The sequence below is a fragment of the Gobio gobio genome (assembly GCF_949357685.1).
Source record: "Gobio gobio genome assembly, chromosome: 8".
Classification (NCBI taxonomy): Eukaryota; Metazoa; Chordata; class Actinopteri; order Cypriniformes; family Gobionidae; genus Gobio; species Gobio gobio.
This window is the reverse complement of record NC_137114.1, coordinates 44,099,176-44,116,342: the sequence shown is the minus strand read 5'-3', so window position 1 is coordinate 44,116,342 and position 17,167 is coordinate 44,099,176. Positions and strand designations below refer to the sequence as shown.

The 17,167-nt window shown below is 37.2% G+C and overlaps 1 protein-coding gene across 1 annotated transcript in view; it reads right to left on the bottom strand.

Moving 5' to 3' along the window:
* The window catches only part of LOC307130392 (uncharacterized protein), a 34,741-nt gene extending 18,336 nt beyond the window's left edge, over positions 1 to 16,405 (bottom strand). Inside the window, 16 exon segments of the mRNA XM_079823354.1 lie at positions 1,585 to 1,695; positions 1,863 to 1,973; positions 2,530 to 2,666; positions 7,108 to 7,231; positions 7,357 to 7,530; positions 7,658 to 7,831; positions 9,473 to 9,643; positions 9,645 to 9,712; positions 9,716 to 9,887; positions 10,847 to 12,598; positions 13,540 to 13,623; positions 14,755 to 14,862; positions 15,284 to 15,394; positions 15,587 to 15,697; positions 15,869 to 15,982; positions 16,220 to 16,405. Of these exon segments, the coding sequence (XP_079679480.1) occupies positions 1,585 to 1,695; positions 1,863 to 1,973; positions 2,530 to 2,666; positions 7,108 to 7,231; positions 7,357 to 7,530; positions 7,658 to 7,831; positions 9,473 to 9,643; positions 9,645 to 9,712; positions 9,716 to 9,887; positions 10,847 to 12,598; positions 13,540 to 13,623; positions 14,755 to 14,862; positions 15,284 to 15,394; positions 15,587 to 15,697; positions 15,869 to 15,982; positions 16,220 to 16,272 (3,575 nt within the window). The 5' untranslated portion in view covers positions 16,273 to 16,405.
* Between the last annotated feature and the right edge of the window lie 762 nt (positions 16,406 to 17,167).

Here is a 17,167-nt window from a genome sequence, read left to right as displayed (position 1 = left end):
CTCCCTGAGGGGTTGGGTTCTCAGTTCAAGAACTGTTTACTGGCATATGCTGACAGCTAGTGGTATCTGCCCCTTATTTGGCAGCATCTGAGGATGGTCTTACCCTGGCGCGACTGAGGTCGCTTCTGCTACTTGGTTCCCATGGGAGGGAATCTAGCCTACAACCTGGCTTACCTACCGGGCAGACCCTTCCTAAGCTCCCCTCTCTCCGAGGGTCGTCTGTGAGCCCGAAGCTGCCTGGGCCTGATCAGATGGTCGTAGGCCCCTCGCGAGGCCTCCCAAGTTGGATCAGCTTTTAGGCCAGTCTGGCCTCCTGAGTGTTTCTACTTGATAATAGCTCAGTAGATCCTAGGATCGAGCAGATTGACTCCCCTCGCTGGCAAGGGTAGAAAGCGCTATGCTGAGTACTGCTCACCAGGATGCCCGTCTCTGAGATCCGGCTCGAGGAGGACACTGCCATTCTGCAGTCCCTTGGACTGGATGCCTCTTCAGGAGGCGAGTATCCAGAGGCTCTGTTCTCGAACAGACAAGGATGGCCCGGCCGAAGTGCCCCTTGAAAAAGGCACCAAGCTAGGCCGCCTTGGCGGCGTTAGTGGCTGGCTGGGGCGCCCTAGGGCCCCCTAGCCACATTCCCTTAAAGGAGCCCCCTTCCTTTGAATGGGTTGGATCCAGGCCTTTGAGCGGCCTGAATAGGACCTCGTGCAGCCGCACTAAGGTTCCTGACGAGGCTTATAGCTCGGGCTATGACCGTAGGGAATGCTGTCACTGACAGCCTTGTGTGACCAGAGGGGGAGTGGTTCAGGCATTTCATTTGAATTTGCTTGTCCTGACAGTTGTCACTGCCAGTGGGCATGCACTCCCCTCGGCATGGTGGCGTTGGTATTTCGTTCCCCGTAGCGTCAAGCTGACGCAGCGCGAGTTCCCTTTCGAAAGGGAACGTCTCCGGTTACGTATGTAACCTAGGTTCCCTGAGAACAGGGAACGAGACGCTGCGTCGCTTTGCCATGCCTCAGGGCCTGCCCGCCGAACAGTCCCTTCAGACGAAGAGGCGGTGTCATGTTGGTAAGGCGCCCTTATATACTTCCTGGTCGCACTTTGATGATGTCATGGGCTGTCGCCGGTCAATAGGATTGACGTGATTCGATTGTGATTCAGACACCTGTCACGCTGAAGGCGTTCCCCGTAGCGTCAAGCTGACGCAGCGTCTCGTTCCCTGTTCTCAGGGAACCTAGGTTACATACGTAACCGGAGACGTTTTTCAGAGACTTGTATTCACACACCAACACAGAGTTGGTCTGAAAACAAAAAGACCTGATGGCTACAACTGGAGCTCATCTATTTATAGCCTCGTGTAGCAGGTGCGCGTATGACGTCACCGGCCAAGGCTATAAATACCTCCGGGTCAATTTCATTGACGTGTTTACACACTATTTCAACAGCTGGTCACGATTAGACGTTCCCATATGCATAAGCTTCATGCAGCATTGAGTGTAGCTTTTGAAAGCAAACATTTTCATCTTGCTCAAAAGCAACACAGCACAGTTATACAAAGTCACATGCAAACATAAATGTGATTAAATGTACCTTTGTTTAACCAGAGAATATTCAGCTTTGAACTGAATTGGTATTTTCATAGATTTGTCACTCTTCGTGGACAAAACACTGAGGACAGGTGAATGTGATCTCTCCTCAGTACTGAAGAAAACAACATAATCCATCTCACCATAGTTCAAAATGATTTTTTTCTAGCATATGAAAGATGATTTCATAAATATTTTTTAAGAAAGACAGAATTTGCAAGCAAACTTTTAGTTTTGTCTCACAATAGCACCAAACCAGGTAATTAGTTATAATGTATTCACCTTTCATCAAATATAAAATCTCCATCCTTTAACTGAATTGGTATTTTCATTGATTTATCACTTTTCAGGGACAAAACACTGGGATCAGGTGAATGTGATCTCTCATCAGACCTGAAAAATACAACATAATTAATCTCAATCTCACCACTGAACAACATTTATGTGCTTCCAAGTAAAAGTTGATGTGATCAAGATTTTTCAACAACTGATCCAGGACAATACTGTAAAAAATTTACAAAATTTTAGTTTTATCTCAAAATATTACGAAAAACATCAAAGCTATCTCACATATAGTTACCTCTGATCAACCAGAGGATCTCCTTTTTTTAACTGAATTGGTATTTTCATTGATTTGTCACTTTTCATGGACAAAACACTGGGGACAGGTAAATCCGGTTTCTCCAGAGAACTGAAAAACAACAACCTTTCAAAAAGTTCCAAAGTTAAAGATTATGTTCTTGTCAACAAAACATTTGGTTTTATTAATCTATATCTCTCAAAAATGTAATATTATGTGCAAGTAAATTAACAGTTGGTTTCATTAATCTTTATTAATCAAAGGTTATTTGCAAAGAAAGCATTATTTTCATCTTGCTACTACAGGATCAAAAGCAACACAGCATAGTTATACAAAGCCACATAAAAACATAAATGTGATTAAATGTACCTTTGTGTAATCAGTGAATCTTCAGCCTTTAACTGAATTGGTATTTTCATTGATTTGTCACTTTTCATGGACAAAACACTGAGGACAGGTGAATGTGCTCTCTCCTGCTGTACACTGTCAGATACAACACAGTCCATCTTTATAGTTCAAAGCAACATCAGGTTCACTCAAATTATGTTAAGATTGTCAATGTCTTTTGTAATAAAATGTAATTAGCTGTGCTGGGTTATAAACCGTATCATTTAATGTACAATTTTAAAGTTTGTTTGAACTGAATTTGAATCTGTCATTTAAGCATATTAATATAAAGAATATGCTTCTTTAAAATATTAATTTATATTTGATTTATATCTATATAAATATGATACATGTACAAATGATCAAAACACATTTCTCTCACCTTTTCTCTCCATCACAAGTATTGTGATAACCTTCTTCAGCATTCATTATGGTGCTTGTGTTTTCCTAACTGCTGAACAGATTTATTCTAAAGTCTGTCCATCATAATCAAATAAAGACAAAAAAACATTATTTTACTTTCTCAAAGACTATGAAATCGAATGACTGGGAATGAGGAAGAAGGTCAAAAATATTTCAGAGGCTGGTTTGACTGGTTTGAGTTTTGTCAGTATAAAGTTTCTTCCTGGTTTAGTTATGTAGTTAACATGCTTTCAGGTTGTGTAAGGCTTTGACTCTTTGACTGTCTGATTAAACATAAATACACAATTTAAATACACATTTTGTGATAAAATTAGATTGTTGTAGTGGAATCATAGCATTTATTTTGTGCTTTTTATAACACTTTTATAACACTCAAATGCATTCTGCAACTAATATAACTGAAAAGCTTCAGATTAGACAGTGTCAAATCTATTTTAGTATTTATGTTTTAACCCAAAATGATTGATCCTGCCTAATGTAACCTATCGAACATTACTCTCTCAGTCTGTGCAGTTGTACTTACCATGTGTGCTCTGGACACCATTCGCCGTCTCATTAAATAACAGAATGATGGTGTTTTCCTTTTTCTCATTGCTTACCTGCTCTGTGAAGGCGGAGCTAAATCTTCTGAAACTGACAGGTTTGTGATTCATCAGCCTCTAACAGAAGGAGCAGATACTGTATAAATATGAACCACGTTACCAAGTTTGATTGAAAATACTGCTATAAATCATTAAAGCAATAATGTTGCTACTTGTGGAGACTGTAGTATTGAGTTTTCTGTTTTTTCATCTACTGATGTTTGTAGGCCTATTTGATTTTGATTTTGATGTTTTTTTTATGTTTTTAGCAGGTCTTTATTCATTTGAAACTTATTGTTACTGTGTTCATCTGTGTTATTGATGTACTTGATGACATTCATCCCATCACCTGCCTTTTAAACCAGAGAGGGGGGGGGTTAGCTATTTTGAATGTTGAAATATAACTACTTTTGTGTGAACATATCACATTTTCTAAATGAAACATAAAAAAGACTCATGAAAGTATAGACAGATTTTATTGTAATCAAATATAATCAGCCACACGTCATAAGCGTTCTAAAATCTAGATAAAGGGTAGGCCTCTGAATACTTATCAAGTGGATCTTCAGAGAAAACTGTAGTCCCAGTGTGTTTTGATAATTTTTTATATGTGGTGAAGTGGTCAGGTTAGAAAAGAGCTGCAGGTTAACAAAGGCAACTTTAACTGATATTCGACTACGCCACCTAGACTACACCAGGAAATAACAGCCCTACACAAGGGCACACAGGTTCGTTGCTTAAGGGCAGGGTGAGCATGGAGACGTGGACAGAGTATAAAAGGCAAATCACTTTATTTAAACATACAAAAATTAATAAACAAAAACATCCAATCAGTAGAAAACTCAAATCAAAATACAAAAATAAAAGGAAGGGAGGAAATAAGGAGAGGTCCTCAGCTTTACCACACACACCCAATACCTACACCACACACACACTTGTGAAACACTACGGACCAATCAGTGTAGTAGAAACACTGATTGGTTCACAGGCTTGAGTGACACCAGCCAATCATACCGGGGCTGTACCTCAGCCGGCTATATCTATATTTTACTTTACTCTTGTTTAAGTACTGTGACCTAACACATATGCACAGCGCGTGAAACACTTCGATTTTACCTCAGAAAGCTTCAAACCTCATAAAGGCATTACAGCTGGTTTTTCATGTATGTAACTTACATAAATGCACACATTCGTTTGTAATGTTAACAGATAATAAGTTAAAGGTTTGTTGATTTTGTATGATTTTTTATTGTTAAAAAATACATGTGTGGTTTTCCAACCTTCTACCCGTGAAAGTGCACTGGAACAGCAGTCAAACCTGTGGCTTCCCACCCGTGAACTCTCCTCCGTTTCCCTCAAATAAGCAAGGAGTAATGCTGTGTTCTAGGCTACCCGTAACCCATGTTTTTCCAACCTTCGACCCATGAAAGTGCACTGGAACGGCAGTCAAACCTGTAACTTCCCATCCGTGAACTCGTACTAGATCAATGTACTCCCAGTTACGAGCTCTGACGTCTAGTCCGCGAAACAGCAATGGCAGCGCCTACGGATGCGGTGTTTATGGAAGCCATACACGTTATTTCCAGGGCCGTGCACAGACCTTTTGAGGGGCATGTGTTGAAACTGAAAAAGGGCACCCCTTTTTTTATTATATATATATATATATATATATATATATATATATATATATATATATATATATATATATATATAATAAAGATTATTTATTACATAATTATTACAGCCTACATAAATGGAAGAAATGGTCATAGCTTCATGACAAAATCAATGATGCAAAATAATAGTCTCAAAAGCTTTAGATTTATTCACTATCAATAACAACCATAATAACATAAATATTATGTCTCTTATTCACTACACTTTCCCTAAAATAACCCAGCACAGAAAAAAAAAATAGAGTGAAAACTACAGTTGCCGTGAAAAGCAAATTAAAAAAGATTTCTGAAGGACCACGTGACACTGAAGAGTAGCTTTGGTCACAGAAAAAAAAGACATTTTAAAATATACTCAAATAGAAAACAGTTATTTTAAATTGTAAAAATATTTCAAAATATTACTGTTTTTGCTGTATTTTGGATCAAATAAATGAAGCCTTTGGAGAGCAGAAGAGACTCTTTTAAAAACATTTAAAAATCTTACCGTCCAAATATATATATTGCATTCTACATGATAAAATATAAATATTTCGCATTGATCTGATTCTGTAGTTTTTTTTTGTTGTTACTACTACAACAAACCATGTTTTACTACATTTATACAAGACAAGCAGAGAGAGTATAGAACACTGTAGATAAAAAAATAGCTAGATAACGAATAATGTGTGCATATTAACAGCCTTGAATAATAACCATCATTTTATATTATTACCTTAACACGATTAAATGTTAATAAATCAAGTGTATCATCAGCAATCATGAATCAAAGATATGTTACCTAGGTGACGACGAGGATCACACTAGTCGCTTTCTGTAAGTTCCAGTATGAAACAGCGCGGGGCGAACAAAAAACAAATTATATGTTGTTCAGATGTTGTATACTTATCAATATATTGTTAACATTTTACAAAAGTCAAACTCAAATGCGATGCAGTTAAGGGGGTTTTGACCAGCGAATGTGTGCAAATGTGCAATTTGTCCGTCATTAAAACGGCGTAACGTTACATTTTTATCAGCAGGTTTCAAACTAGTTTCACAAATAACATAAAATAAAATAAAAGGTATAACAGCTTCTCTTGTCTTATGCTCTGTTTTTCTCCTCCGTTTCCCTCAAATAAGCAAGGAGTAAGCACCGTTGGCAATATAAATGATTGTAAATGAGCATAAGCCCGGTACTGTCCACCATGCTTTGTTTACATCTAGCTACCACAATTCCTTGCGCTCAGGCAGTTTGGCGTGACTTTGCCTGGATTAATGCTGCCTTCACGTGCTATCGGAAATGTCATACTTCCACTTCTGAAGCCGTGATTACGAGCTCATCGCGTTCGTGTCCAATTTTTAACTGGGAAATTCGTATATGATAATTCCTATAGAGCAATTATTAACCCCAGGTGAATTATGAGCGATGTGAAAGGTGAAGCAAGATAACCTAGGATACGGTTTACCCGGGGTTTACAATTACCCAGGGTTAACTATTTCAAGTGTGAAAAGCTATATTGAGAGCGGTCCACTTAGATCCATTAATCTCTTTCTCATTGCAAGCAGTAGCACTTAAAAATACATTAAAACATGTAAATGAGTTATTTTCATTTTCACAGTTTCTACTACTTCTTTTGGTGCTTCTTGTGTATGACCGTAAATTATGTTCTTCTGTATGTAGATCATAAAATAATTTAATAACTAATAGTTTGTATATGGTATACTTGATGTTTATTAAACCAATTGTATACATAGGCTACATATGTAATATAATTCAGAATACAACTTATTAAAACGATCAAAGCTTAAATTTTGCTTTCTTGGTGTCATTAAGATTTTTGTTAGTGTAGGTTTTTTTTCTTAGGTTTTTATGATGTCTTTTCTAGCATCATGGAAAGCACATTCAGGTCTGACTCTTCCAGATCATTCTCAAGCAGATCGATCTCTTTCAGGTGGGATGGATTTGATTTCAGAGCTTCGGTCAGTGCCGCCACACCTTCATGTGTAACATTACAGTTGGACAGCCTGAGGAAAGCAGAATGGATTTGTAAGCCCAGGTCAGTGTTTTATTACTTTTTAGTTTAAGAGATGCATAGTCAGATTTTAAAAGTTTTCCAGAGTAATACAAGTAAAAGTTTTCCAGATTTTACCTCAACTTTTCCAGTGTACAGTGAGTATTCTGCAGTCCGACACAGAGCTTCTTCACGCCTGAGTCTTGTAGGTCATTAATACTCAGATCCAGATGTGTCAGATTGGAGGTCTTTGAGTTGAGAGCTGAAGCCAGAAAAGCGCAACTTTTCCCCGTCATTCCACATTTGTCCAAACTGAAAGCAAAATTTAAAAATAATTGTTTTTCTTTATTAACATGTTTTATATTGACATTATTCCATTCAATACCATTTGGATGACACCTGTTATTAACTCTTTAGATAAAATTGTGTTATAACTCACTTAAGTGTTTCCAATGCACACTGAACCTTCTCCAGAGCAGCACAGAGATGTTTCACTCCAGAATCTCCTATGTTATTCCAGCTCAGGTCCAGCACTTTCAGATGAGAAGGGTTTAAACTCAGAGCTGAGCTCAGGGAAACACAGCCTGCTTCTGTTACTCCACAGTTCTTCAGACTATTGCAATGAGAGGTAATACATTTGACATCTCAAGACCTTGCACATCAAAATTACTTAAATTTGCTGTACATAAATATATTTGTACCATATTAATGTCAGTCTGTTTTGTAAAAATATGAATGCATGATTAATATTCAAGTTTAAAAGAGTTATTAAAGAGTTAAATTAAATAATGCCGTTCGCCTTTTTTTCTCACTTGGAAATCCGTAAAAATAAATGTGCAGATTGTGCATGCCACCTCAGTGATAAAACCTTGTGCATTCGGATGGTGATTTATTCACGGTGGAGGGGAGAGTTTTGTGTTCGGGAACGCGCCTCTCACGTGGTCTTTAACATGATTGCTGTAAATAAAATATAATATGCTTGGTATGATAAGAATAAATGCTGCTGTAAATAACGGCCCAATTCGAATGTTTACGTGCTTTTCTTCCTTTTATTTTTCGAGAGGTGATGAAATATATTGCTCTTGAAAATACTTGCCAGCATTTAAAGAAATACAAGTCTAGAAATGCATCCAAATTACAGCGCAACCACACGGTGCTCTGCAGTGGTCAAAAAGGATATAAACAGTGAATTTTGAAGTTATACATTCTTGAAAACTCAGAGATGTGGATTCGGACAGCAATTCAATTACCACACAACCTTGCTGTTTGTCTAAAACAGTAGGTAATTTGGCCGGGGATTTTTACGCGGGTGGTGGGAGACGGACGGCAATAAAATCACTGACTAGCCCCTGTAAATGATGACAATAACTTGCGACCGCACGCGAAACAATAAACTTATCGGGGCTTCAGCTGAGCCAACTCCTTCACCACTAACGGAGCGAGCTGGAAAATCAAACTTTTCCTGGGACACAACATCATGGCCTCCAAAAAAACTCAGCAAAGATTGTTCTTGCTCTGGCTTTAACTTCTGGATATTCGGCAGCGGTGCCACAACGGAATTAATGGCTTCGCTCTAATCTTTTCGCCGCCGCCATTACTGAACTACAAATCAAACTAGCACACGTCATCAACGTCATCGTTCTCAGCCAACGTGCAAATTCAGTAGATAGCGCTCCCGGTACACAAAGTGGTGCTGTGCCACTTTACGCTTCTGACACTCGCTTGTCACTCAGAAGAAAAAGAGAGAGAGTATTTATGTGCTTGCCAAAACCACAGATATGTTATGTCTATGGCCAAAACCATTCAAACACTTTTTGCTAACTGGCAGGCAGCATTATCAGCTCATTTTTTTCTTTGTCTACTTACTACTTCTTCGTCGTATCAATGCATGCTCGGCAAGACCGTTTTGTGCCTGAGCGCCACCAAGTCGTGTTTTAATGTCACTTCAGCAGCTCCAGGCACGTGAACAAAAGCGCTGCTCTCATTGGTCGGCCAGTTTTTAACGCGCCGCGTCAAAATAAAAATACGGACCCGAGGCGTTTTTTTTAAAATGACGCTTTTACACCTGCCGTTTTACGCGTCGGTGTGCACACTCACATTGGCGCCCTTTGTTTAGTCACGAGGCGTTAAACGTCGGCGATAAACGCGCACAAAAATCGTCCCGGTGTGAACAGGCCTTTATGTTGTTATGACCTGTCTTAAAGATTGTAAGACTAGTCTAAACATTTAATGCAACTGGCCATAGAGAACTTACTTCAGAGATTCCAGGCTGCACTCCATGTCCTGTAGGCCAGCAGTTCTGTGATGTAAATGTAGGAGACTTTCTTCATTCCCATGTTTATGCTGACTATGTGAACCACATGTTGGTGCCAAAACTTTGTTTTGCATCTTTATTTCAGTTTCCTTTATTCTGATATGAGAAACAATTTGTTAAATTGTGTAAGTACAGTATGATATGCAAGGTAATAATTTTCCAATATTCCTTTAAATGAATTTAAGCATACAGTGCTGCTCCACGTGGTGATCTGTTAACTCCAACACAGAGTATTTCTACTCCTGAGTCCTGCAAGTTGTTGTGGCTCAGGTCCAGCTCTCTCACATTGGATTGTGATGTAAGAACCGTAGTCAGCAGTGCACAACCTTTATCTGTGATATTGCAGTCATTCAACCTGACAAAATAGGCTGTATAAATATCTTTTACGAAAGACTGTTACGAAATTCTAATCAAACAGTCAGATTTGAAGGGCAAGTTTACAGGTTTACAGGTTTGGTGCTTCTATGTCAGTGTTATTAACCTATTATCAGGGTTTTTGCGGGTCTTAAAAAAGTCTTAATTTGACCTTCCACAATTTAAGGCCTTAAAAATGTCTTAAATTGGAGCGAAAAGTCTTAAATTCAATATCATGGAATTCAATTAGGACTCCATGATTTCTGCGATGCAGAAAACATGGACCGAACTGCAGAATCCATTCATAAAAATGGAATAAAAGTAAAAGATGTAATTTGAGAAAAAATTAAACGTATTTCATTTAAACTTTTAATAAATTGCTGTTAAATTGTCTGTTTCATGATTGCAATTAATTAGACATGCTTTTTGATTAAATTTGATTTAATAAAATGTAATTTAATTAAAACATTAAACACATTAAAACTAAGTCTTGTTTTCAGATAAATTGAGTTTATGCTTAAAACAAGAACAAATATCTGTCAATGGATAAGAAAATAACTTGCATTTGAATTAAGTTGATTTTTATGAACCCATTGGCAGATATTTGTTCTTTTAATCATAAAATCACTTTCACAAGATTTCTTATCTCAAAATTATCTCAACTTCTTTGTAAAATGAGTTGTTTTTTTCTAACTTTGAAGTTTTGCTAATACAACTGTTCTTCCTAGACATTTACATTTAGAGAACATATTGATGTGTTATGATCCCTTAAATTCGTCTTAAATGTACCTTCATTAAACCTGCAGAAAGTTATGGGTAGGGTTAGGTTTAGGGGTAGGGATAGTGTTAGGACTACATTTTCAGACAGGAATGTTGTTCCAGGATCAACAAAATATGTTTCCTTGTATATGAACAATTTCGTGCATGCATACATTTAATACAATTCTAAGATGTTCTCACCGGGCCTTTGTATATAACTTGATCACAGCATGCAGCCATTCTAAGTTGTCATCTGATCTGCCATATTTTTGAAGAGTAAACTCTTCAGGCCTCTCATTTGATGTTATTAAAATACAAACCAATGCGGGCAGGAGATCTGGGGACATGTTTTGCTTTCCACAGGTCATGTTTCTTTGAATTTCATCAATCATAGAATGATCGTTAAGTTCATTTAAACAGTGGAAGAGAAGGAGACAATCGTTTGGACAAAACAGTTTTTTGAATTCTTGCTTGAGATACTCAGTAGTTTTCTCTCTTTCCAATGAGCTGTCTGTCTTTTTCACCAAAAGCCCTTCTAGAATGCTGTGATTTGACTCCAGTGAAAGTCCCAAGAAGAAGCGAAGGAAAAGATCGAGATGTCCATTCCTACTCGCTAAGGCTTTTTTGACAGCACACTTGTGTAAGTTGAACATTGTCGCAGGCGTTTCAGATTCATGTGCTTCAATCATGTTTTCGCTGTTGTTGTGGAAGGAGAGGTGCACATATAGAGCCGCTAGATGTTCCTGAATGCTCAGATGAACAAAGCTGAAGACTTTCCCCTGATACCAGCTAAGCTCCTCTCTGAAGATCTGAGTGCACAATCCTGAGTACACTGATGCTTCGGTCACATCAATGCCACACTCTCTCAGGTCTTCTTCATAGAAGATCACATTGCCTCTTTCCAATTGCTCGTATGCCAGTTTCCCTAGTTTGAAAATCATCTCTTTTTCTTTCTCCTCCTTCTCAGTATACTTTGTGATTTTGATGTTGATCTGTGCCATCAGGAAGTGTGTGTACATTTGAGTGAGAGTCTTGGGGATCTCCCCACTCTCTGCTTCACTCAAGATCTTCTCTAGAACAGTGGCTGAGATCCAGCAGAACACTGGGATGTGGCACATGATGTAGAGGCTCCTCGATGACTTCAGGTGTGTGATGATTGTATTGGCCAGACTCTGATCACTGATTCTCTTCCTGAAGTATTCCTCCTTCTGTGGCTCATTGAATCCTCGTACCTCTGTCACTCGATGGACACACTGAGAGGGGACGAGATCAGCTGCTGCTGGTCTGGAGGTGATCCAGATGAGAGCAGAGGGAAGCAGATTCCCCGCAATGAGGTTCGTCAGCAGCACGTCCACTGATGTCTCTTTAGTTGCATCCTGTAGAGTCTCATTCCTGTGAAAGTTTAAGGGAAGACGGCACTCGTCCAGACCATCAAAGATGAAAACGACAGAGGAGTTTTGAATCAGATGTACACTTGTCTCTTGCCTAAAGAAGATTTGAAGAAGACCAACTAAACTGAACTTCTTGTCCTTCATCAAATTGAGCTCTCTGAAAGGAAGTGGAAATAGGAGCTGGACGTCCTGATTCTCTTTCCCTTCAGCCCAGTCCAGGATGAACTTCTGCACAGAGACTGTTTTGCCAATGCCAGCGACTCCCTTTGTCAGCACAGTTCTGATGGGTTTGTCTTGTCCAGGTAAAGGTCTAAAGATTTCATTGCATTGGATTGATATTGTTGCTCTTGCTGCAGTAAAAGTTTTTTCTATCCTAGTAAACTCATGTTTATTACTGATTTCTCCAGTTTCTCCCTCTATGACGTAGAGCTCTGTGTAGATCTCATTCAGGAGTGTTGGTTTTCCCTGCTTTCCCAGTCCTTCCAAAACATACTCATGCTTTGTTTTAATGTAAGATTTTAAACTTTGGTGGATCTCTGGATTATGTGTTTGCGGATCATGTCTGTAAAGATAAAATCTTTTCATAAGCAAACCACAAAAACGTTCTCATTGTTAGAAAATGTATGTGATCTATACATTATATATACATATGTATACATACATATACACCGATCAGGCATAACATTATGACCACCTTCCTAATATTGTGTTGGCCTCCCTTTTCCTGCCAAAACACTCCACTAGACCCCTGAAGTTGTGCTGTGGTATCTGGCACCAAGATGTTAGCAGCAGATCCTTTAAGTACTGTTGCGAGTTGCGAGGTTGGGCCTCCATGGATCGGACTTGTTTGTTCAACACATCCCACAGATGCTCGATTGGATTGAGATCTGGGGAATTTGGAGGTCTGGGGAATATCCCACCCACTAACAGGTGCCGTGATGAAGGGATAATCAGTGTTATTTACTTCACCTGTCAGTGCTCATAATGTTATGCCTGATCAATGTGTATGTATGTGTGTATATATATATATATATATTAGTGCTGTTAAATTGATTAATGTCTCAGTTGCTTTTTTACAGCATATATTTCAAGTTACACTGATTAATAGGGTAATGAATGCCATAGACAATATATTAATTGAATAATAACCTAGATTTTAGCCTATTCCTTACGCACATCAATTTAAACATTTGTATTATCTCCTTTCTAGTTTTCACTGTCATTTACTCTGTGTTATTTTTCAGTTTCCCAAAAAACATAAACTGGGAGGAGAGATCTGCATGAAGGCAACTTGTCACTGAACAATAAGTAAGTCTGAAATGCTCTGCTGTTCATTGCTGAAACCCTGCATCTGGTGAGATTTAAAAAATTATTTGTATTTATCCTTATTAACTGAGTTTGACATGGGGAGTCACGAGATCCCCCTCTCTGAACTATGAAGCACAGTAAGTGCACTTCTCTAGCATAGATCAACAGGTGAACTGATGTGCTATGAAAACATACCTTTGGTGTAGATTTGCTTTATCTCTCGAATGAATTGGTATTTGTATTGCACTGACATCAGATGAATGTGATTTCTCCATGGAACTGAAAAAACAACAAACTTAGATTTATTGTTTAATTATAGTTTTTTCCATTTCTTATATATACATTTCTCAAAAATATAAACACATTCAGTGCAACAATTCATACATAATAAACAAACTTCTGTCGAAAAAGAATGCTTCACTGAAAAACATGTTCTTCTATCAAAACCAAACTTTGTTCTTATTTTCACAAATCTTAACCAATGAGCTACTTAGTGTAGAATGTGTTATTTGAGTTCATGTTAAAAAAAAAACCCATAAAGTGAAATTTTCATGTCATGGGACCTTTAAAGATTATAATATTATAGTTTTGAAGTGCTGGAAAAAGATGTGTATAGTACTTGTAAGCGTTTGACTATTTCTGTCACAATACCATAGTTACAGGTAGTATCACGACATTAAATACATGGTGAATGTTGCTGATTTGTGGACTGAACTTGTTTGTTCATGGCTCAATGTTGCTCCTGGTTTTCACATCAGCGCTGTTTGATCTGATATCTGTGGTTAGAAAACTCTGCACCGAATCTGAATGCTTCTCACTAGATCTCGCAGCGATCAAAGACTTTATATACAGACTTTGCAGCGATGTTTTTAATTCTGTGGCAAATTCAACAGATTTTTTTCACTGGATCTCCCAGCACTGTGTAGTAACTGTGTCACATGATCGAGAGTAGCTCACTGTGCTGACCTATTTTGGTCCGAACTGATAAACTGTCCGTGAAGCACAATTGATTAGCGCAGTTCTGCTTAAAGAACTACTGTTAGGATTTACTAAAGACATGCAGTAAATAACTAGCGCTGAAAAGGCGTGGACAGGGTTATTTTTGCAGTATTTAAATGAATCACGCAAGGTGATTTACTAAGGTTTGTGCTCGTCAGTTTGCACCATTATTTTCTCACTTTTCATGGACAAAACACTGAGATCAGATGAATGTGATCTTTCCTCAGTACTGAAAAAACAACATAATCCATCTGACCAGTTTATAATAATTGTTTTCTAACAAACCGCTTGTCATCAATGTTAAGATATAATTTGCCAACAAATTTTTACTTTTGTCCGTCTCACAATAGAGCTAAAATCATCAATGCTATGTCATATAAAATAGCTATATTGTAGCTATACTGTATTTACCGTTGATCAAGAGAATCTCCATCTTTGAACTGAATTGGTTTTTTCATTGATTTGTCACTTTTCAGGGACCAAACACTTGGATCCGGTGAATGTGCTCTCTTCTGAGACCTAAAAAAAAAACATAATCAATCTCACCATAATTTAAAATAATAATTATTTTCTAGCAAACATTTCAATCGCATCAAAATTTATAAAGAAAAAAATATTTGCTAGCATTTTTTTTGTTTGTTTATCTACTTCACAATAGCACCAAAAATTATATGTAATGTAAAACATATACTGGATTTACCTTTGGTCAAAAAGAGAATCTTCAGCTTTTGACTGAATTGGTGTTTTCATTGATTTGTCACTTTTCATGGACAAAATGAAAAGTGTTTTCATGTTTCTCAGAATTTGTAAATTAAAAAGTTGGCTTCATTAATCTTTAATAATTCGTTATTTGCAAAGAAAAAATTTTCATCTTGCTGCTGGATCAAAAGCAGCACAGTTATTCAAAGCCACATGCAAACATAAATGTTGTTAAATGTACCTTTGTTTAACCAGAGAATCTCCATCTTTGAACTGAATTGGTTTTTTCATTGATTTGTCACTTTTCAGGGACCAAACACTTGGATCCGGTGAATGTGCTCTCTTCTGAGACCTCAAAAATAAAACATAATACATCTCACCATAATTTAAAATAATAATTATTTTCTAGAAAACATTTCAATGGCATTAAAATATATAAAGAAAAATGATTTGCCAGCAAGTTTTTAGTTTATCTACTTCACAATAGCACCTTAAAATTATAGGTAATGTACGTTATGTCACATAAAATATATACTGGATTTACCTCTGATCAAACTGAGAATCTTCAGCTTTGAACTGAATTGGTTTTTTCATTGATCTGTCACTCTTCATGGACAAAACACTGGGATCAGGTGAATGTGATCTCTCCTCAGACCTGAAAAAAAAAAAATATCTGTCTCTCAGAATTTGTACATTAAATAGTTGGCTTCATTAATCTTTAATAATTCTTTATTTGCAAAGAAAATATTTTCATCTTGCTACTACAGGATCAAAAGCAGCACAGGTATGCAAAGCCACATGCAAACTTAAATGTGATTAAATGTACCTTTGTTTAACCAGAGAATCTTCAGCTTTGAACTGAATTGGTTTTTTCATTGATCTGTCACTCTTCATGGACAAAACACTGAGGACAGGTGAATGTGCTCTCTCCTGCTGAACACTGTCAGATACAACACAACCTATCTTTATAGTTCAAAGCAATTCAACATCGCGTTCACTCAAATTATGTTAAGATTGTCAATGTCTTTTGTAATATAATGGTACATTAAATGTAAAAATGCTATGCTGGACTATGAGCAGTATGTTTTAAACTAACTTTAAAGTTGGTTTGAACTGAATTTGCTTTGATCTGGACAGTTTTGATACATGTACAAACAATCAAAAATATTTCTCTCACCTTTTCTCTCCATCACAAGTCTTGTGATAATCAGTGTCTTCTTCAGCATTCATAATGGTGTTTTTGTCTTCCTAACTGCTGAACAGATTTATTCTGAAGTCTGTGTCCATCAAAATCAAATAAAGAACAGCGAATGAGGAAGAAAAACAAAGGAAACGACTAAAACACATCTTCACAAACTGGTTTAACTGGTTCATGAGCTGTCGGGTAAAGTACCTCCCTGGTTTAGTTATATATAGTTCACATATACTTTCAGGTTTGGCTGACTAAACATAAATACATTTTATGATGATAAATTAAGATGTAATTGAAGTGGAAGCCTTGCTTTTTATAGCACTCAAATATATTCTAAAAAAATATAACTGAAAAACTTGAGATTTTATCTTGTCTGTGCAGTTTGTGCTCTGGATTCCACTCAGTCTCATGAAACAACATAATGATATGTTTTCCTTTTTCTCATTGCATACCTGCGATGTAAATCTTGAAACTGACAAGTTGGTGATTCATCAGCCCAACAGTTGGAGCAGATACTGGGCTACAGTATAAATATGAACCACATTACCAAGTGACAGATGAATTTGTACCAAAATACTGTAAAGTTTGATTTAAAACCATGCTCCCGGTTTCACAGAAAAGATTAGACCTTAGTTTAAATTAGGACGTTTAAGTAGCTTTTTTTAAGTGTGCATTTTGAGAAAAAAAACAATGGCACTGACATATTTTAAGTTGTTTTCAGTGAAGACAGTTCAACCATGCATTTTAGTCTGGGACTAGGCTTACATCTTGTCTGTGAAACAAACCATATAGCATTGTGTAGACTACAGTTTGAGTATTTTTGTTCGTCTTCAGATTATTCTATTTTATTTATTTTTTAAATAGATAGCATTCTGTTAATTTCTCTTAAAACTGATTTGTTTTTAGTGAGTGAGTTAATCTTTGTGATGACTT